A 23,147-nucleotide genomic window follows, 5' to 3' on the forward strand; every position below is an offset into this window, starting at 1 on the left:
GATTAAAGTTTGGGGTTTTTATAGTAATTCAAATAAGTCCCACGATCCTTTTTGTAATGAACCCCCCTCAACTTTTCCTCTGCATGAGTTCCAGATTGCTGAGGTCCAGGGAAGATTTTGTCAGTGCCAACTGGGAGCACCTGGACCCTATGTTCCCAAACTGTAAAGATGTCATTGCCACGTCTTTCTGTCTTTCACTCACCTGCCTGTCTGCTAGCATGCTAGCCGTCGTACATGTCCATACCACTGATCCCACCAGTTTCCACATCTAATTAGATTTGCATTTAATGTAGCTAAGTTTTTAAAGTTACTTTGTTGAAATGCAAATAGTGTGCCAAGCCTTTTTGTTACAGCCTTACGAGTTAGGCAGTAACTAACTGGGGGCTCATCCGGGATTCAGACGCGGGACCTCTCATGTTTAAACTGAGAATCATGTCTCTGTATTAATCCTTTAAGCTAAACTTGCAGTCATGTAAAAAAGAAAGTTTTTCAAATGAATCTCTGCAGTCCTGTGAAAGACGTACACCCTATGATTCAATAGTTTGATGAGCCAGCTTTAACGGCAATAACTTAAAGTAATGGTTTTCTGTATGACTTCTTATCAGTATTTCACATCAGTGTGGAGGAATTTTGTCTTACTCTTCTTTATGCTGCTTCAATTTAATGAGGTCCGCAGACATTTTTTATATACAGCTCTGCTAATGTTTTCAGTATTTTAATCAGGCTGAGGTGTGGACATGAACTGGGCTATTGCAACACTTTGATTTTTTCCTTTTTCAGCCATTCTTCTGCAGATCTGCTGTTGTGCTCGGGATCATTGCCCTGTTGCATGACCCAGTTTCAGTCAAGCTTAAGGTGTCAGACAGACAGCCTCACATCTGACTCTCGAATACTTTGGTATACAGAGGAGTTCATGGTCAACTCAAGGACTACAAGGTGCCCACGTCCTGTGTCTTTTCCTCTTAATTCCTATGGAAGCAGTAAGGGCGTATGTGATTTTGCACAGAGCTGCACAGCAGTCCTGTGTATGTGACTTTTCCCCCCACATGATTATACTTGTATAGTGCAAGTATAATCATGAGTTTTTCATATGATTGCTTTACATGGTGTCGTTACTGTTAGGTGGCTGAGTTGGTGAATTTAAATATATGAATTCAAGTATACTATGTGTGCAAAAATCTGAATCTTGAAAGTATAATCACTTGTACTTCTGTGCAGTAAATGTGTCTCAATTCAAAACTGGAGAAAAGACAGTAACCTTGCTATTGATGTAATGCATTTTTTTAATATACTTGGATAAGATGATTCATGGTTACTTGTCAAAAAGGAGAAGTAAAGCCAAGACTTTCAGGAGCCAAACTATGTTATCATGGACAAAAAGTTATTAGAGCAAAGTTTCTTCAACAAGACAGGGAGGGTCTGTCTATTAAATTTAAGTTTGCTGGACTTTGAGACCTGATTATGCACCACTGAACCTACGTTGAGTTACAATATCTAACTTCTTATCTGGCTAATGATACAGACGGCAACTTCACTGAGCTCCCAGCATGAGCACACAGTGAGAGGCAGGGGGGAAAAAAATGCTTACTGAGTTCTTGCAGTTGCTTGAGTTGAAGTACTTCCTCCTCTCCCTCCTCCTCTCCTGAGCTGAAGTGCAGGGAAGAGCCTTCCAGCATAAACCAGCCCATCCTCCAGTAGTACAGGTCGTGACCTTCTTTGTAGTGGAGTCTGCCAATCAGTTCACTCTCTTTCCGCACTAGTCCCTCGACTTTAGGTGGGATGAAGCACTGCGGATCAGATAAGTAAACAAAAAGGAGTCTTATTTATTAGGAATGTCTATAATTAAAAATACTGGCAGCGGCCAGTGCTACCCCTCAGCCTCCTAGTACTTGCATTGTTATTGCAAAATATTACATTGACAAGATTTTCTGAAAACTTGACCACTGACCTCTAACCTTTGGGTCAAGGTCACTGAGATTCAATATTTTCTGAGATTTTTAGCGGATACACCTGTGTTATCAGTTTCAAAATCTTAGGTGACGTCCCTCTCAAGAAAGATACATCCATGATATAAATTTGAAACTTCTATGTTGCTTTGCTCTCGACTTCACAAACTGGGGCGTCCACATCACCCGTTTGGTCGACTGCCCGGCAGAGTGACGACAACAGCCTATTTTATGTTTTTTGTTTTAAATGTGAAACTAATAGCACAGCTGAAGCCTCATTTTCCTTAAACAGACACCCGTAGACACATTCACTGCTACTCTTTAGACACTGTTCTGTAATTTAAGCTGAAACACTCAACTGTGCCTAGGTCTAAAAACGTATTGATTAAAGATGCTGTGTTGCAGTGTCCATGATTGGGTTTCCTGGGAGTTGAGGATAAAACAGGGACAGGTTTGTGTAGTGTTGAATGATTCTGTCAGTATGTGAGGGAAGGGAAAGAGAGACTACATCTCTTAATGAAATAAGCAAAGGTAGGTCGAGGCTCACTGAAGACACAAAGAAAATAATTGTTTACGAGTGTCATTGTGCACTGTATCTGCAAACTGTGTCACCTTTGTTAGCGCCTGGATCCAGTCATGCTGCGTTTCCTGTGTTTCCGCTCCGAAAATCAGCAGTCGCTCCGTCTGCAGGTACAGCTCCACAGTAAACACAGCCCTGCCAGAGATGCACAGCTCACTATCAGATACAAGGAAAGGAAAATGTCCTAACAGAAGCACACAGAAAAACAGAAAACGGCTAACGAAGCATCCAAATCTAGCTTCAGTTTTCACACAACCGATACATACGTTAAATCCAGTCAGATCTGCTGGGCAGCTTTCCTGAAGCAGCTGAGAGTTGAGTGTCTTTCTAAAGGCCACTTCTGTTTTACATTCCTCTACCAGATTTGTTTAAGAGTGGTGAGTTTGTTTATTCAAGTTCGTTAGTATTTAGCCTCTATAATGTTTTATATGTGGGATCTTTGCTGTGCTCTCAGTGCCTCAGACTTGTTGCAGAGACACACTGCCAATGTACAGATACCGGTCATTTCTTTATATTTTGTTAGCTTTTCTATGCATGAATGATTCAAAGGTCAGTTTTAAGTGGCTTAAAATACAAAATAAAAAAAATCATTCCTCTATAAGTGGTTAGGTACAAGGACTGGAGCAAAAATGGGTTAAAAGAAAAAAAGGAGAAAGTTTTCATTAATTTCAATGCATTCATTTAACATTGCCTTGTGGTGCTGTAATTCATTACACCACATATAAAATTTCATGTTCCTGTCAAACAGAAACTGGCACAAATAAATACATTCCTTCAAAGAACCATTACTAATTGCAAACTGCAAAAACCATTAAAGTTGTTTTACTGCTAACTGGAAATGATTATCAAAAATGTTCACTACAGCACAGTTCAAACAGACTTTGGCTCATGTGTGGCATCTGTATTTAGTGTTTTTCCACCATTCTATACTTTTAATGCGAAACACTTTATGAGGCGTTATCCCACCTTACATGTTGACGCAAATGCCATCAGCAATCTGTAAATAAAGCAACAACAAAGAAGCTTTTTCCCCCCTGAATATCACAATCACAAGACTTAATTGGATTTCACCCACCAAGCTCCACTGTCTACATTAAGAGGACAGCTTTTATAAAATTAGGAGCAGTCGGTTGTTTTAACAACATTTAATAACAATAAGATTCTTGTTGTGATGGGCATCACTCTTTGCGTAAATGTGTTGCAGATCAGATCATCGGTGGATATTCACCTGCCTGAAAACATATTTGAGCGTAAAAACTGAAGGTGTGCGTGCACCAAACACGTGAATTGAAAAAAAGGAAAAAGAGAAAAAGAATAGGCAGTATTGCACATACTTTCACACTCATCCATCCCCACACTCGCAGGTAAAACCCTTGCTGCCGGTAACCCGAAGGCAACTATTAATCTTTGTTGGTCTTTCTCTTCCTGTTGTTTCTGCCTCCATCTCCCTCAGTGAAGGTGCACGGGTCAGAGTATCACTCGCTTAATGGTCGGTACATACTGGCGAGCAGTAGTTCCCTTTCTATTGGTGCGCTACAACGAGGGCAGCTCTAAATGCTACAGCGACGGCTGTTTAAGGTGGCGTGTCGCTGGGGTCACGGCAGCGCCAAGCTGCTCGCTTCTAAAGCGTGTCAGGGGAACAGGAGAGACATGGGTGTTTGTGCGCTCTTTGCGTGACCTGGCCCTCCCCCTTTCCCTGCAACCCCCCCGCTGCCTCCGCGCTGGGAGGCTTGCAGGTGCTTGTTAGAAAGGGGGTCCCAGAGGAAGTGCGAGGGAGAGAGCGGCGGGGGCGGGGTTACCTTGATGTGCTGGGGAAAATTCCTTTGTAAGGAAAGGACAAGAGAGAGATGAGAGATGAACGCTGCATCATGAGAGTCCCAGAGGGAGGGAGCGGCTGAGGAGGAAGAGGAGAGAAAGAAACAGGAAGCAAACTAGAAGGAAGGAGAGACAGAAAGGTGTTGAAATAATGATGTGCGCAAGAACATGAGCTATAAGAAGCAAACATGGGTCACTGTTTTGTGTTGTATGTGGCATCAGTTTGAAACGGTTTGTCCCCTATGGACCACCTCACGGATAAACTTTATCTGCACAACAGCAAACTACATGTAGTTATCAAACTTTATGCCTTTAAAAAGTTGACGTGGACACCAGTTTGGTGGGAGAAGTCAGCTTAAGGCAGTAAGATGGTTTCTGCAAAAACCTGCCTTTATTAAACGGTGATCAGAATTCGGTCCTACCTGCCCTGGTACAGGGTGCAGCATTTGTTCTCATGGAGCAGAGATCTCTGCAGGGATATTTCTGTCCTTGCTGTTGTTTAAATTTAAATTTAGTTTGAAAGTTTAGCTGTTGTGTAACTTTCAGGCAGGGGAAAAGAGTCATTAGGTTGGTTATGCACTGTAACAAAGGACAAAAAAATGATACAGATCACAATCACGCTGCAGCAGGCGAGCGACACGCAAGGTAACAAGCACACGACAACAATAGAAACACTAATTTTAGTAAAGATTTTACTTTGAAGTCACTCATTTTCCTCTGTCCTGTAGTCCGATTTATTCATAGACTGCAAGATGACGTGACTTTGAGATTTCTTAAAAGGGGACCTGTTATGGTTACTTCCAACTCTATATTCCTTTTCTTAGTATCTGTGAGAGCAGCTTTGCATGATTCACAGTTCAAAATAATCCTCGTCTGTCTCATACTGGGCGCTGCTACAGCTTAGTTAGTTCATTCAGCGTCATCTACTTTTAGGCCATTGTTTGGCTCTCGCAAACAGAGGTTTGAACAGCAACTGTGTGGCCTTTTTGTCCTCACAGCCTGTGCTGTGTACCTGAAATACCCATATTAGAGATATCTGCACAATCTGACTGTTTCGTTATAGCAGTCTGGACCTGGACCTGCCTCACAGGGATTCCTTGCACATACACCACGCTTAATATTGTAACCATCTATTATTCTAGCAATATATACACATATATACCAGAAAAAAGTAGTTAGCCCTATGCCCTCACAGCAAGAAGGTCCCGGGTTCAAATCCATCGCTCTGGCGTTTGCATGTTCTCCTCGTGTTTGCACTCCTTCCTCTCACAGTACAAACACTTGCACATGGGGTTAGGCTAAATGGTGATTCCTAAATTGCCCGAATGGTTGTCTGTCTCTCTAACCTAGCCCTGTGACAGGCTGGTGACCCGTCCAGACTGCACCCACCTTCCCTCCCTTTGACGGCAGCGATAGGCTCTATCCCCCCATGTGACCCTGAATTGGATTAGCAGAAGAAAATAAATGGACAGAAAAGAAAATGAGCACATAATGACATTTAGTCTCTTGCTTTGTGATGGTTAAAGTGCAAATCGAGCAGCAGTTTTAACCATTTCTTAACTTAACTTACACAGTCAACCAAAGAGGTGATTCAGTTAGTTTACACCTCAGAAGAGTCTGAAGTCTGTCTTTTTATGTGAGCCTGAGCCTGACCATCTAGTCTTAGTGACACATATCAGACAGCCTAGTCAGTTTTATCTGAATATAGATATGGAGATGTTCAAAATGTTGTCCTGGATGTACAGCTGTCTGTCTGGTCCCACCACGTTTCCACAAGAGAAATTAAGGCACCTATGATACAGATTATGCAATTGTTCGCAGCCCAAGAAACTTTATTGCACGCCACGCTGTGCAGGACGGATCTGATAAACTTGGGTATGACATCAAGTTTGATGTACATGGACATTAGAATGATAATTCCCAGCTATGTCCTCCTCCGTGGGGACAAAACAGCTTTATAACATGCTTCTGCTGCCATAAATCAGCTATATTTCTTCTTTGTCTTTGTTATTTTGCATGTTTTATCTCAATCTACTCTGTCTGGCTTTTGTTTTGTTCGTACAATGATGCCACTGCTGCGAAGATCACAGCATCACCTTTAAGTTTGACCGTCAGAGTTTCCTCCTAGGTCGACCAGATGAAACCAGATGGAACCGCTCTCCCTGTGCAGCTTTGGAGGCATATCCAAAGATATGATTCTTCCACACTTGTCATCTTTTTATCCGGGACTCTTTAAGTAAGAATTTCAGTTCTACTACTTTGCACAGATGAAAATCAAATAAGGAAGCCTCAATTTTCATGCTCATGCTGCCACCTTATCACAGCAATCAAAAGAGCTCTCTGTCCTTTATTGCACATGTGAAAACTCCATGATTAAGGAAATATTTCACACATTACGGTAAAAAGCTGACCCTCCTTATTAGAGACCAGATTTTTAAATTGGTTCAATTCAATTTTCAAGTAGGCTTCATTTACACACGCTCGTGCTATTTTAAATGTGCTGGAAAATAGTTTTTTATACTAAGAGTGAGTTAAGAAACACTTCCTCACAGAGGAAACCTGCTGTACAAGACTTACCTGTGTTTTAAATATGCACAAACTTATCTATATGTATTTTTGTAGTTTTTTAGTTTCTCCTCAATGCTTTCGTGTACCTCAGAAAAGTCTAAACTCCCTGCCCTACATAGAAACCCATGTCACTTGCAAAGTCGGCGTCTAAGCTCTTCCAAAAAGCTCGTGTGCGAGAGGAGGACATGATAACGAACATGACAGATAATGAAACCGCACCAAAAAAGCAGCTAAAAAGGACGAAAAAGAAGCAGTTCCAAGGCTTTTAGCTAAATCTGAAGGTCGGAATCGACTTACAAATATTCTTGTCAGAACAGGCAGATGAGTAAGAAAAGAATTTTTAGGCAAGGAGAAAAAAAAATCAACTTATCACCAGCTAACATACTCCCTTTGCATTAATTCCTTAGGAGTGGATTTCTAATATTCATAAACTTTAGCCAACGTATGTTTTGGGGCTGCGCTATAATTCACGGTGTCCTCTGCCACGGTGAAATTACCCAAATGCCATGTTTAATGGAAATGACACCTACGGCCTCCTGCAGCGCAGTGATAGGCTGCTGGTGGGAGTGTGTCATCTGCATACATTAATATTCATGAGCGGCAGACAGTGGAGAGGTGAGACGTCCCGGCTCTCTCCGTGCACGGGCATGCTGGGAACGCTGGAAGTTGCAGGATTGAGACGGAGCGAGGCAGAGCTTAATCTAGTGAAACGCACAGCCATTATGAGCGCCAGTGACGGAGAAATAATAGCTGTTGCGGAGGTGACGCCGTGACCTGTAACTGAGATTTATGTGCAGGGCTAAAAATGGTGCAAGTCGATGCTGCTTTGTAGCACACTCACCAAACACAAACACGCACGATTATCAGTGTAACCTGTCACGGCAGTGTGTGTGTGTGTCCAGCTCATTAAAAAAGGTCATAGTTTTAGCAAGCCAGATGTGTCTCTAATGGTTGTATACATAACATTTACAAATAAAAGCATTGTTTCCTCTTCATAACATCTGCTGCTATCATTAAGGACTTGGCTTATGCTTTAATCATAAGCCGTTATCAGACTCCGAGCTCGGGAACATGGGGGACAGGCACATGAACGCACATAGAGGATGCAGTGGGAGTGTGACGCACGTGAGCGGGGACGCATGGGGACATCTGCTGTTTCTTTTTTGAGTGTTTGTACCACTTCCACAAGAAATAAATAAATAAGTAAATAAAAGTTTGCTGTCAAAGCAACTTTTTTTGTTGTTTTTTTGCGGTGTAGCTGCATCATAATCTGACTGAGGAGTGCTGAACGCGATCGGGGTGAGGCGGAACGGTAACACGAACACAGGAAGTGGCAGTTAAAGCTGCATCCCCACCAAAGTAAATAGTAAACATAGCGCTCATAAAGCCCCGATGGTTCTGTAAAACTGAATAATGCTCAGTCTGAGGTTATGCTAATGAGACACACGACGAGGGGAAAGAAACAGAGCAGAAGCCTGGGTATACATCCACGTCAAGCAGGCTGTGGTGCTGCAATATATGAATAACACGTGCAGTAAAAATGATTTTAACCAATAAAACAAATAAATTATTCAAAATGCCTTTTGTGTATGTGTGACACGTGTGTCCTTAAAACAGATTTAACAATCACATAAATTATGATTTAGTAGAGAGGATGCAAATGAAGCATTTCAAAGCAGTTTAACTGTAGGGTTGTGCTGCGTATGCTTATGTATGAGGGATGTGCATGAATAAGAGTAAATTTAAATCTTGAGTGTTTATGAAAGCCTTATTACCTTGTTGATCTCCTGCAAAGTGTAATTTATGTGCGGTCCCCACATACTGGATTTAAATTAATGTTAAATGCTCGACATTAATAGCATAGCAGGGAAAGCTGTGAATATCTGGTATGACCAGGATGGGATGCGTGACTTGCAGAGGTGTCCCTGGCTCTAAATAATGGCACACAATAAAGACGGATTAGTGTGAAACATCGGAACAACTCTGAAGGTCATCGAAGGTTCGTAGAGATGCGCAAAGCCAGAAAAAGCTACAAACGCCTTTATGAAGACCAAAGTGTAAACCAATCCACAAAAACACAAATCATCTATAAGACAAGAGCTGGCATCATGCAAAGATCACACCAAGAGCAGAACTTTCAATCCTGAAAGTGGGCCAAGTGTAGAAACACAACATCTCTGCAGAAATCTCTATATCTGCTCTAAATCTGCGTTTGTAGCGCCACTGTTAGAAAACACTGAATAAAAGTGATGCTAATGGAAGCATTGTCCCCCTCTGATATCTCAATTTGTTTCAAGCTGAAGGTTTAGGCAAAGATTTACAATGTTTTGTCTGAAAGCGGGGGAAAAAAACTTTAGCCCATCTGAAAAAGGTAATTACAGCACGGGATAGAGCACAAGAAGAGGGAGCATCATGGTTTGGGGTTTGCTTCACTACCTCGGAGCCTGGATAGATTCACTGAGGGAATGATAAATCCAAAATTGTATGAGGTGATTTTAAGGAAGAGTTTCATGGCAAAACTTAGAGGTTGGCTAATTTAGTAAGACAATGAGCCAATAAGAGCGAGGTTTAAACTGTTGCAGTCTCATGGGCTACTATAGGAAATGTGATAGTGTTTGTTGCTGCTCTGGGAGGTTTGAGGAAATTTAAGAGTTCTCTCTGGACAGCTAATATTGTGAGTTTAAAAAAATATCAATATGTTTAATATATGTTTAAGAAATACATTAAAAAAAAACAAATGTTGGCACTGTCTTACACCCATATTAAAATAACAGTGGTAAATCGAGTTTGATGTTCATTTGAAAAGACTCCGTAATAATCAGTTCAAGCTTAGGGGAACACAAAAAGTTTTGTCCGTGATTTGGACTGAAGTAATTTCCTGAAGCCTTTAGATTTTCTTCTTCATGTAATCACTTTCACTAATTAGTTGATTTGTGTGTGCATTCATACCCAGCTCCAGTCATCGTCTCTGTGTGGTTGACAGCCAGGCTAATGACTTCGGTGGCGTCCACCCTGCCAATGGCTGAAGGGCTTCGCTCGCTCTCATAGTAACTCAGGAAGCCGCCTTCCAAAGTACACCAACGGCGTGCCATGTCTGAAATTCACACATACAGAGAAAGCAGCATTACTAATACTGTGTATAAGGACAGGCCACTTACAAACTTAGTCATCCATTGGTGCATTCCAATGATAGAAGAAAGGACGTAAGAAAGCTTCTGAAACTACTAATTAAACACTAGTCGAAACTTGTATTAAAGTGCTGACTGATAAAAACGCTGCTCTTTTGCTGCCGGAGTTCGCTTTATTTTCAGCTTCTTGGTTGCTGTGGAAAAACGTGTACTACCTGCCCGGTTGGGGAGTGGTTACTGGAGGTTGCTGGCAGTCAGAATCAGAATCAGAAAAAGATAAACTTTATGAATCCCAGAGGGAAATGGAGTCAACTGGTAAAGTGAGTCGCAAAGATGGTGCTCAATCTGACTGTTTTGGTCGCTAGTGGATTGTTGCAGTTGCCGGTGCTTTGCGCTGAAAATACCAGCTTATCTGCAAAAACTTGGTAACTACAAGCAGTGACAGTTTGCCTTCAAAGTTAAAGATATAGCTTACCGGCACAACTTTTCCTTTTAAGGCAAACAGTTGCCACTTCAAGTTTTAGTACCATTCAGTAGTTAGTTAGCAAGGTTTTGCAGACAAGCTGGTGAACACAAGCAACAGTTTTCTGTGCCACACCATGTAACTGTTTGCAGTCAACTGCACCTACCGGCAGCAAGCAGCCTCCTGCAACCACTCGCCAACTGGTCAGGGAACGCACATTTTTCCCTAGCGACGAGTGGTTATCATGCGGTTGGCTGGTTTTAGGTGGGACCATGTAATGTTTCTGAACAGTCACCATTGCTGTGGCCACAACAGTATGATCTTCATGAGCCAGTTCATGTTAATGCAAAAAACCTGATGAAACACAGCCATCATTGACAAAACTTCCCCCAACTGTGCACTTGCTGCTATAAGTCACATGCCTGCTGTGAAAAAGTTATACTGACTATTGACTTCACCTGATCAATAGTCAGGTGAGCTCAGCAGTCAACTGACTATTGATCAGGTCCCAAAGCAGGAAAGGCCCTCACCAAGAGTGAAGATTGTCAAATTTAACATCATAAACACATTAAGTCTTTATTGTTGGCTGAATAATGTATTTATCTGTTTATTTTTTGTATATAAATATGATTAGAGCTGAAATCAATCAACATCATTTACTGAGTTTGAGAATCACTGCTGTGTTGTCAATACTCTGTTTTATGTAGTTACAGGCTTTACTTAGCTTGCTAAAGTTTTACAGTGATTATACTTTATGTTACAAAAGTAGGCTAACATGTTAAAATGACTTATTTAATTAATTTACTTTCACTTTGAAATACAGTAATTAAGTCACTCTATAGTGCTAAGGCTTTCCCCGCTTTATCTCAGTAAATAATAAAGACCTGGAAAATGTGGAATTCATGCAGAATTTCACATTTTTTGATATAATTAGTGTACATTGAAGAGATAAACAATGGTATTACAAAGGTACGGGGACCACATCTTTGTCCACCTGAGGTTTGCTAGCACTGGCCATTTGGTAGCCAATGGATGCTTCTGATCCAAGCAAACCAAGTAAGAGGATGAATGTGTTTGTTTAATAACAAAAACACAAACACAATATGCATAATACAACTGTACTTATAACAATATGGACAGTGTCCTTCATTGTCTTTTGGAGATATATTCCAGACACAAACCTGATTCCACCTTGAGATAAATGTGTAGCTTGGACTCTTATTTGACCTCAATATGTTTATTATCTCTACTGTAAAATGTACATTTGCATTTTGATAGAACTGGACAAACTGTCTATTGTTTGTAAAGTCAGAAAAAGCCATTAATTAGAGGCAGTAATCTGAGTGATTGGCTTCGGGACAATTAGCACCACTCGAACCTTATTTAACTCAGCTAATGACTCTCTGCAAGCCGAAACAACACTTTCAAAAAAACTGTTTAAAAGTTCAGAGATTAGACGTTATTGCAGTTTTCACAGATAAACGGCGGCAGATGAGTAAATGTCACATGTCGCCTGCATACACTCTCTTTGTGTGCAGTTAACTCATAAACCAAACTAGTCAGATAATGGTATCACACCACCTACAAGTGGATATCCTTACATCATCATCTGATGTGCATGTTGTGGTTGTGAGCACACATGCCCCACCCACCTGCTGATCAGACCTTCTGTTTTTGAGAGGCAGCGAATAAGAAGAAAGTTAAGTTAAAGGAGCCTGAAGTGGCTTTTTTCCAGGCACTGGAGGAACTGAGCAGCTGCACCAAGACCCAGTAATACCCTGATTCAAGCAAAGCTATTCTGCTCAAGTTAAATAAATCGTCTTCCTGCTGCTCCCCTTAGGGGTCACCTCAGAGGATCACCTGCCTCCGTCTCATCCTACCCTTGTGTCACACCAACCCTCTGCATGTCCTCCTTCCCTACATCCATGAATGTCCTCTGTGGTTAAAGCACAACATTTTAAAAAGCCTTTCAGAAATGATGTAAGTTGAGTCCAAATTGGGCAGAAAGACGGTGGTCTCCATTTTTAAATGATCAAAAGTAGTTCTGGCATGGCGTGAGGAACATCTCACTGTTCAAAGCCAGATCTGCGTCCACATGGCAGTTATTTAAGAAGACCGCATGTCAGTTTCAATAAAATATAATATACACAGCATGTGAGGGCATACGCACAAACGCATGCACGCAAAGATGTACACACTCTCAAAATTAGAACTGTTAAGAGACTCCAAGCAGCAAGCAGATTTCAATCAACAAACATGATCTCAGAGGAAAAGCTGGAAAACACACACAACATTGTCTTTCATGACTGTCTGACTGTGCGATTTACATAGCCAATGAGCATGAAGTTCATGAAAACATACCTAATTTTGGATTTTCAAAGTCACCGTGCCATCTGCTTTTTTGTTCCGCAACAAACATACACACTCACACGCACACACACACACAAACAGCTTCCCACCCCACACCCCCTGTCGCTTGCGACTCCAAAGTTTCCACTGTATTCATCTCATGAATATGCTAATTGTGCATTCCACTGCCAACTGTGTGTGATGTTTCTGAAGGAACAGATATAGTTCCAATAAAAAGGAAGTGTCTACAACTGGCTGTTAAAAGAAAAAGGATGTGATAAGCATGGGAAAAGGAGGATGTCAGTTTTGCTCTATTCACCCTTGCACTGCCTCTCTTTGTGGCTCTTTCTGACTTTTCTTTGTGTCTTTTGTCTAAGAAAAAAAACTATTTGGACACAATTCTGTAAACAGCTTTAAAAATGCAGTGACTAATACCTAACTGCTTACTGTGGCATTAAAAAATACTTTTCTTTTGACCCCACTTCACTTCCAAGAAAAGAGTTATTCCAACAGCTAAAGATTCATCATCTCCATTTGAAAGCGACCAATTTCTATTTGTATGTAGGACGCACAAACACACACACACATATATACATATATAGAGACACATACAGAGGGAGAGGCTGGGAGGAAAGAGAAACGGAGACACTCTGGTATTTAAAGCCATTACCAATCCAATCTATCTGACAGGACACAGTGTTGTCTTGGTGACGGAAAAGATTGCCATGCACTTCACTTTCGCTTCAAATGTGTCCCTGAATCACTAAGGTTTTGCAGAAAATGTCATGTCCATCATTTCTTAACAGAGAATAGCTAAGTCGTTGTTTCGTGCTACACTGCCTCTGTAATTTCGTCCTTCCTTCCCTCTGTCCTGTCCCTAATAGCTTATTAGCCGAATAGTTTCCTTTGTACCACGTGAAACCTTTAGCACAATCATCCTCTTAAAAGGCACACTTGTTTTCTGAACTGAAGTCAGGTACCATCATGAGCTCGCAGGAACGTGGCATATTGGTAATTATTTTTTTTAAAGTGTGTTTGTAATGGTTCATGTGGTGGTTATGTGGGAGTTTAGGTCACGTATGGACGAAAGTACTACTAAACATGGCACGCAGTACTGTGCTGCTCTTATAAATCATACTGCTCAGTAAGTTAATGTTGTTATCTGTAAGATATATGTATAAAATATACCCAGGAGGATCTGGTGTTGTTTAAAAGGCAAAGGTGGTCCCTATTTGGTGCAGTCACGGTTCAGTTTACTGCATTTTACATGACGCTAACTAATAAATAAACAACTTTTCATGGCATTATTTTTTAAAGCACCCTCACTTCACTTTTGCCACCTGGAACTTTGTTGAATAGGCTGAACTCTCATGAATTTGCCGATTCCCGTCACATTTTATGCCGGCACAATCACCAGGCTGACATTTGGGGTTCACATTCAATGTCTCGACAACTGCTGAATGTCGTTCAGTCCAATTACAAATTTAGTGCAGACGTTCAGGTTTTTTTTTTTTTTTTTGGTTAAATGTCTTTACGAAGGCAAAACTTCAAATTGTCAAAACAAAAAAAAAATTGATCATCAAACAAGAAATGGGTTTGTTTTTTTTTAATCTTCTTTGTGTTGCAGGCTTAACAGACAGGTTACAGGAGGAGATGCTGACATGTGAAAACCAGTATCTTTAAAAAGTCTTAAGCTTAAAAGAATGGCAAATCCCTTCCATATAGGAATTGCTCCTAAACCTGGGAATCTGGGCCTCGACAGAGGGTAAGCGTTCACGTGGACACTCCATACAGCACCTTGAACGTCTTAAATATCCTCTCATTTCTCTAGATTTTGCTTCCACGGAGTCAGACTTTGTTGTAATTTTTGAACATGGTCTACAGTAATAGTTCTTTAGGCTTTCTGAAGGTTTTTAAAGTTTCAGCTCCTTTTTCACTCAGTCTTGCTTAACACTGACCTGTGAATCATTCAAGCATAAAACAACTCATAACTCAAGGGATGAACCGGCATTGTGTCTACACACAACAGACGATTTAGGCACTATGTTACTAGCAGCCTGTTGCAAAAACACACGGAATAGAATAGCTGTTTATTCTCATTGCGCAAGTACAACAACAATTATAACTCCCACATTCGTATTTCTTTAGATGAATTTATGAAAATACTAAAGATAAAAGTTTGAGAGGCATAAAACAGTATTTTGCATTAAGAAGGGAATGCAAAAGAGCTGTTGGTGAAAACTTGACATGTCTCAGCATGGCGTGCTGTGTCACCTCCAAGTGGAAGACAAAAGCAGAAGTCCAAGGCCTAAAAACAATCTGCAGCAGTTGAATAGTATCTGAAAGTCATGTTCTTGAGAAATAGGAAAATATTCAAGCAAAGACCTAACACAGGACATGAGAGAGGCATCTGGCCCCTCAGTTGATTCGTCTACTGTTCACTGAAGCCTCATCAGAACGGGTCTCAGTGGAAGGCTGGCTGTCAAGGAGCTATTGTTAAAGAAGGGAAACAGGGAGAGGTATGCCTGAGGTATGCCAAGCTATATAAAACGTGTGCCGAAAATCAGCAGCAACAGGTCTGATAGAGGTATGAAACCAAATTTTAAATTTTGGTTTAGATCATATTTATATGTACAGAGGAGGTCAGCAGAGCTGTACAACAGTGAGCATCTACAGCCATCTGTAAAACACGGTGGAGGCTCTGTCATGGTTGGCCTGCATTTAAGCCACTGGTATTGGAGATCATGTCAAAATTGATGGAAATATGAACACAGAAAATTAAATTCAGATTTTGATCCACCATGTAAAATCATCGAGAAAGCATCTGATTGGAAACAGCTTCATTTCCCAGCATGACAATTATCCCAAACATACTCCCAAAGCATAGCTGGATAGAAAAACATAAAATAAATACGATTTTTGAAAGTCCTTCAAACTTTCTTGTAAGAAATGACACGAAAGCTTGCATAAGAGAGCTCAGGCTGTGTTGAAGCTCATCGACAAGCTCGTTTGAATTGTACAAACTCTAGTTTCCCTTATATGATATATTTATATATGCATGTTTGCACATTTTCCAAGAAATTGCTGCACAAATTTCCCATTTTGGGGAGAATATAAAGAGATGATGGGTGGCTCAAGACACAAACACAGTACTATAAAGTATAAGAAACTGCGTGAGATTAGACATTTACAGCTGCCGTAAGGTGTGTTTACCCATTTTTCCATAACTAATGCATATATATTTTATACTATTCATTTGGTATTGCTGCAGAAGTCTCATTATAATCCCCCATAACAACTACACATTTAAAACATATTAAACTGACAACAGGCAAGGCATCAAGGCATGATAACAAAGTAAATGTTGGTTGTGCAATGAATTGGCTATAGAATAATGACAAAATGAGTGTTTGGATTGGTTGCTTAAAGCCTTGTTTTCACTGTGCAATTCTAGCTAATCTTCCAGGAAAATGAAAACTTGATCTGGGCAGCCAAAACAATCAAATAATAGTGGTTTTGTTTTACTCCTGTAGCTGAAATAGTAGACCGTGAGTAACTGTTCCAGTTGTAAGGTGGAAATTTTGTTGTTGGAGGTGCAGAAAGAAAAGTGTTGCAATATGAAAATAAAACAGGAGTTAAACTCAAAATGGAGAGCTTCATTTGTTTAAAATAACTCTTAGATATTGGTTTTTATTGAAGGTTAACATGCCGGAGAGTTTCAAAACTTCTCATCAAGGTCATAAAAAGTTACAATGCCTTTAAAATATGCAAACGAGCGGACCCGAATATTAGGAATATTAATGGATATCATTGTGACGCTGCCATTTGTGGCATCTAGATCCAATCTCCCTGAACAGACGTCTTCAAAACCTTCCATCTATGCCGAGGACACAAAGAAAACATTTTTAATTTCCTCATCGTCCAAGGACAAAGACACTAAAAGTCCCACTGTGAATCCAGGAAGCAAATTGCTGTGGGATCCTGAGTCTAATCAGAGTGGACACATGAGTGGGCTCCCTACTCTACCACTTTTAGAAGAATTATCCTAATAATGGGCAGCAAAACCACAGGTACAGATTCTCACATACAGCCTTAACACGCCGAGGAGATTGTAGAAAGGGGGGCAGCCACAAGGTGTCACAAGTCAAGAATTTAAAAAAATCTAATTGGAGACATCACTACTGATCTTCTTCGGGCTTGAATTGGGAATGAATGTTTGATTTGATGGATTATGGATAAGACAGAAGACACACAAAGTAGAAGAATATCTATAAAACCAGGCAAGGAAGCTGTACTCTAGATGCAGGACGTGTGATGCTGTCATTTCAGTGCCATACTGGCATGGTCTCTGTAAATAACTACAATGAGTTTCAATCACTTGAATGCAACTGTGTTAAAAATGTGTGGCACAAGTTACTTCCTAACACAGCAGTGAATGCCTTTGGATCCCTTGAAGATATTCCCCCAGGAAACTGGCTTTATCAAATATCTGCACATCACCCAATCATGTGCATCTATCTTCCCTCTTTGTTTGTGGTTCGGCATTTCCTTAGCGGGTGGGATACCACTAGCTTCCACACAAGCACCAGCGCAATAGCAGGAACAATGGTGCTTGATTTACAATCAAGCAGCTGCGTCCATTGCCAGCTGTTCCCCACACACAGCAACGGCCCTGCGGCCCAGCCGTTCTCCGCAGGAGTCCACAACCAGCCGCCAGAGACAACGCCTAGCGGAAGCCAAGCGTGGTACAAGCCTGCACCCGCTAAATTGGGCCAATTAGCTTATACACTAAAAGCTCTCCCCGCATAGTGTTTTCCAGAGGAAATCTACTATGTGGAACCTCGGTTTCTCCTTTTGCTGCTCCTTTTCCCTTCACCTCCTCTCTCACTACAGCAATTTGTAAAATGTGCTAAATGCTCCACGAGCGCACGATGAGCAGGCTGATTAGACAAATCAGCCAGTCAATGTGGCATTAAACTGTCTTATTGTTCATTGACTGAATGGGCTGCAGTTATAGAATAACATGTTTACTCAAACGTTTTAACTCTGAATGTGTATCAAGTTTTATTTTTAACCGCGCTCGCCCAGATTTACCCGAAAAGTCCCCTGAAACTTTTTATCGACGCGGCGCAGGCACCCATTTCAGTATGCATCGAAATAGCCGGCTGTGCCCCTCTTCCACTGAATCAACCTCTTCCCTCGCTCACTCTCCCACCTCTACCCCTTCCACCAATCTTCTGCCTATCTTGCCATCAGACTAAAATATCTGTGATGAAGACATCTGCTGGACAGCTTGTCAGGGGGGCTGGAAATGGAAATCGAGAAACTGAAGGGATCTGAACGATCTGTCTGTGCCAGAATTACAGCCCACTTCATTACAGGGAGGAATGGACAGATATGGCATAAGATAAAGGGAAAAAAATACACACTATCTGCCATGTATTTCTGGCTTTAGCAACAGCACTGCTTACTCATTTAGGCAGGAGGCACAGTTACATAAACACAGACACCCCAAAAAGTACATTAGATTAAAACAAATTGCTTCAATCGGCTTTGTCTAGTGCTCGTGAAATAAAGAGCAGTATAAATGTGACTACTTGTAAAAAAAATTGTAATTATTTAAGCAGTCTTTGAAAGCTAATTTTTACCATAAACCACAAAGAAGATTTGGTTCACTATCAAAAACCCGACTCCAACTTTGTAGCTGCAAGTAACTGAATTCTCCACACATATTTCTGTCCTCAGTAAAATGTAATTCCACATTGTCTCTTCTCTTCTGAGCTAGTGTTTTTGGGGAAAGGGAAAAAACAGAGCACTGCTGATGAGGGAAAAGACAAAACTAATCAAAAAAAATTGAGGGTGCCATTTCCTTGCTGCCACTCACCATTTCAGACACTAACTGTCTCGCTTTCCCCTCAAAGGACTCACACGAGCGCACATGGAGAAGTGCACGCTCTTCAGTGTGGGAGTAGCATGAGTCACCGCTCGGCCCGTTCAAAGGGAGAGGACTTAATTGACGCTGGAATCAACTGTACAAACCGGATATGAAGCCGAGCTCAAACACAACAGGAAGCGGGAGGTAAAGTGGTGCCACGCTGCCGAGGACGGTGCAGCGCTGTTAAATTAAACAAGGAAATTTGTTTCTCTAACCCTAATCTATATTAGCAGCAGTGTCTTGACTTAACACGCTGCCAAATGCTAAGCAGGCGCTGTATTTTATTTCATTACTGTGGGCCAGCACACTGGTCCTCACCCCCCAGCCACCTTTTCAAAGGCATTACCAAAACTGCTTGCCAAATTAATTTACACATCTCACATACTAGTTCCCATCAGTGGAAGCACAACAGCTCACTAGAGCTCTCTCCAAGCCAAAAAAAGAAGGTGAAGTTTAAGACACTGTGGCAGAGTGCTTTTATTAAGCCATGAGCACAAGCTACTGTATGAATTATTAAGGACTTTGGTGCATCTATAGACCATCAAACCATTAGCCTGGGAGCAAAAGGCATCCAGGAGAGCACATTCAAAAATACCTCACCCCTCTGCGCTCGCAAAGTCCTGACAGCGTTTCCTTGTGATTGAAGAAGTTGGAACACACCGAGTTTTGAACCCAACCCCTCTGAATTTTTCAGCAGCTGCAGCTGCAGTTAAAGCACCATTAAAGCACAAAAGCCGTGTCTGCGTGGTTTTCTATAATTGATGAAATAACAGGGTATTTATTGGAGGAAATATTACAAGCACTTATCTGAGGAGATGGCGTGGTGACTGCAAGTGGTATAAAATGCACGACAGTGGCCAACAAAAATGGGCACCTGTAGCAATACTCCGTCTGAAACACCCGCTGTACGTGGAACAACAACCCATGTACTCACGTTCCATCTCGGCTTTTATATTAGGATACAAAATGGTAAATGGACTGGTAACTATATAGTATTTTTCTACGCTAACTGAGAACTCAAAGCGCTTTTTTTACTACAAGCCTCCTTCACTCAGTCACATTCATACAAGTGCTTTTTTTCTATATCCAAGCACCTCATCTAATATTCGCACACACACAACCTCCGATGGATACATCAGGGGCAACTCTGCGTTCATGTCAAAGTACGCCCAAGGATACTTCAGCATGTAGACTGGAGCAGGCAGTGGATAGATGACCCGCTCTACATCCTGAGCCACAGCTGCCACAAGATTCCCAGGCAAGCGACCATCCAAGTACCAACCATTGGGCATGCTCAGGGTGGCATGGCCTCGAGCAGAGACTGTAACCTTAAGAAATACTTAACTAAAGCTACTTTCAAGATGGCTACAGTAGGTAGATCGAGCCAGTGACCTTTTGCTTACCAAGCCAACGTGTTAACCACTACAGTCTAGAGCTGCTCTCACTGCTCTGCAGACACATCAGTGTATTTTTGGCAAAACATTCACGTAAACAACACCAGCCAATATTAAACAGATTGGGGTGGTTATTTATGACTTCTTACTAAGATAACAATACAATGCAGTTTAAAAATTATCTTGTTATTACAACAACTTAACATTTTATATTTTCATCTGATACAGGTCCACCGACATTCAGTAATGACCTATTCTGGTAGGTCATTTATTGTGAATGTAGATGTGCTCACCAACTCCTGAGGTGCACAATGAGTAACAGCAGCTACTGCTCCACCTTCTTTCCAAACCTCGTCTGGCATTAACATCAGCACAGAAACTGTGCACCGGGAGCCTCATAGCACACATATTCATAGCTGAGCAGCTAATTTAGGCTACGTCTACACTAGCCCGGATAAATTTGAAAACGTCCACACTATCGTTTTCAGTCGTTTGCACAGAGTTGTGCGTCCACATTGAAACAGCCGAAAATGCTTAAGTTCCAGTACTGCACATGCGTGAAACGCAAGACGATTCGACCTGCCTCATTTCTGTCTGCTGTTTATTTAATTTCCGGCTCTTTGAAACGTCACAGCAAAATGTTGAGGAAAAGCACCGAGTTTTTTAAATGGACTAACAATGAGGTGGAGTTGTTGCTGCGAGTAACACAAAAGTACAAAATTGCAAAAGCGAGTGAGAATTAAAGAATTTGAAGAAAAGCTATCTGAAGCATGTACAGACTGATATTAATCTTTAATAGGGCTGTCAAGATTCAGAGCAAACAAAACAACTGCTGTATAATGCCCTCCGCTATCTTAGTTTAATTGGTCACATGACTGCATCACATGACTAAAATGTGTCATCGTTTTCGAAAAGGCTCTAGGTTTGCTGTCCACACTGCGAGGCGAAAACTGCATTTTCAAATGTATCTGCTTTGGAGAGCGTTTTCAAAACGCTGCGTTTTCCTTGAGTGAAAACGCCGTCTCAGTGTGGACGGAAGGCCAAAACGGAGAGAAAAAGATGCGTTTTCAAACGAAAATGTATTAGTGTGGACATGGCCTTATGTGTAATGCGTAGAAGGCTCTAAAGCAGGGGTGGGGGAACTCCAGGCCTCGAGGACCGGTGTCCTGCAGGTTTTAGATGTGTCCTTGATCCAACACAGCTCATTTAAATTGCTAAATGACCTCCTCAGCATGTCTTGAAGTTCTCCAGAGGCCTGGTAATGAACTAATCATTTGATTCAGGTGTGTTGACCCAGGGTGAGATCTAAAACCTGCAGGATGAGATCTCCGTCCATGCTATAGCGTTACAGAATACCATTTAACCATTTCATTTGATTTCATTTCTATTTTGATGAAAAACATGAAGAACAAGTCATGAATAAAAAAATAATAATAATTTGTAAATTCTGTTTTTGTAGTTTCATTCTGTTGATACAACATGACCAGAATATAAAAAAATGAATTAATTTAAATCTGACTTTTTTCCCCCTTTCAGATACGCTTCAAAACTGGTCATTTGATCATTCTGGTTTCTTGTCGAGCTTTTTTCTTTTGCAATGAAATCACCTTGTTCCCAATTTCCTCGGTGAGTAACCACGTTATTATGGCTAATACAAATTTTGGCCAAAAACTATGAAATTAAGAGTCAAGTTGCATTACACTGGAATTATCCTTTAACAAATGAAATGAAAATGAATTTCATTTGTGCAGATAATGAGATTTTTCGAGAGATACTCGGCTAAATTTTCCACAATTTTCTCTAAGAGGCAATTTCCCCAGACCTCAGCCCTGTTCATTAGCCAGCATGTACAACCGCCAATGAGAGCAGTGCATGTGTGGGATAATGGAAATGGAGGTAGATCATGCTGAACATGAAGGAGATTTAGCTCATTCAAGTGGCAGGTAGTGTTTCTCCCCCATCCCCTCATTCCTCGTCCCACTCCTCCACCTTCCCAATAACCCCCTTCCCCAGAGGCATTACCCAAAGCTGGCTCCTTCTCCTAATTACCCATGGGCCCCAGAAATGCTCCAGCTGTTTGGAGAAGTGGGACCACTGCAGAGCAGGAGGTTCAGCAGCAGCTGATGAGTTGGGTGAGAAATGGAAGCTGATTAAAAGTTTTAAACTCTCTTGGAAGACAAAAGAAAGAGAAATTTGAAGTTTTGAAGAAGGCATCTCAGGTACATTTCCAACGTATTTGTGCTAAAATTCTTTCTTTAATTAGTTTTTTTGTTGTAGTTTTTTTTTTTTCCAGATTTGCCCCGTGCTTCCGTAGTACATTCACTGATGATTCATCTAACATACTTGTGTCTGACAAGACCTCCCAGAGGACGAGGCAGAACTCATCTGAAAGACAAATTCATTGATCGTTGTGACTGGACTGCTTGCTGTACAGATTAAACGATTGGCAGTTTGACAGCTGACAGACTGACACTGATTGATCGATCAGCGCTTAACTGGAGGAGACCTCTGACAAACATGCAGCTTATATTGCTTACAAATGGACTGATGGATGGATTGGACTTGCCAGTGATTTGCAAAAATGGCATTTTGACTCACCATCCCTACCGCGACGGTCCAACGTCGCCTTGGTAGATGAAGATGAGATGTAGAGGAAACCGTCCATGAAGATGGAAGCCTCAGGCAGGCAGGCGTTCTCTGACCATTGGTCCAGTCGAGGGAAAGCTACAAGGGAAGCAGAGGAGGAACACATGAGCAAAGAAATGGTTTTCCTCAAAGAAAGTAATGGCACCCGCCTATTCATTCATTCCTTTACTGCCATTTATGGTTACCCCTTTTTCTCAAGGGATGCAAAGCAAAATTAAAGCTGGAGTAATCAGATTTTTTAAGCAACATTGGAGAAAAAAATAACAATTACTTATTATTTTTATTAAAGTATCCAGAGAGAGATCCGATCAGGTGAAGTAGAG

General features: G+C 41.3%; 1 protein-coding gene across 2 annotated transcripts in view; it reads right to left on the reverse strand.

Annotated features, from left to right (window-relative positions):
- The window catches only part of arap2 (ArfGAP with RhoGAP domain, ankyrin repeat and PH domain 2), a 158,976-nt gene that overhangs the window by 41,839 nt on the left and 93,990 nt on the right, over positions 1 to 23,147 (reverse strand). For both annotated transcript variants that reach the window (XM_063469944.1, XM_063469942.1), the window contains exons 15-18: positions 22,777 to 22,902; positions 9,859 to 10,003; positions 2,559 to 2,661; positions 1,589 to 1,787 (exon numbers count right to left, since the gene is read on the reverse strand). In XM_063469944.1, the coding sequence (XP_063326014.1) occupies positions 1,589 to 1,787; positions 2,559 to 2,661; positions 9,859 to 10,003; positions 22,777 to 22,902 (573 nt within the window). The remainder of the gene's footprint in view (positions 1 to 1,588; positions 1,788 to 2,558; positions 2,662 to 9,858; positions 10,004 to 22,776; positions 22,903 to 23,147) is intronic.

Source organism: Pelmatolapia mariae, linkage group LG3_W, assembly GCF_036321145.2.
Source record: "Pelmatolapia mariae isolate MD_Pm_ZW linkage group LG3_W, Pm_UMD_F_2, whole genome shotgun sequence".
Lineage (NCBI taxonomy): Eukaryota > Metazoa > Chordata > Actinopteri > Cichliformes > Cichlidae > Pelmatolapia > Pelmatolapia mariae.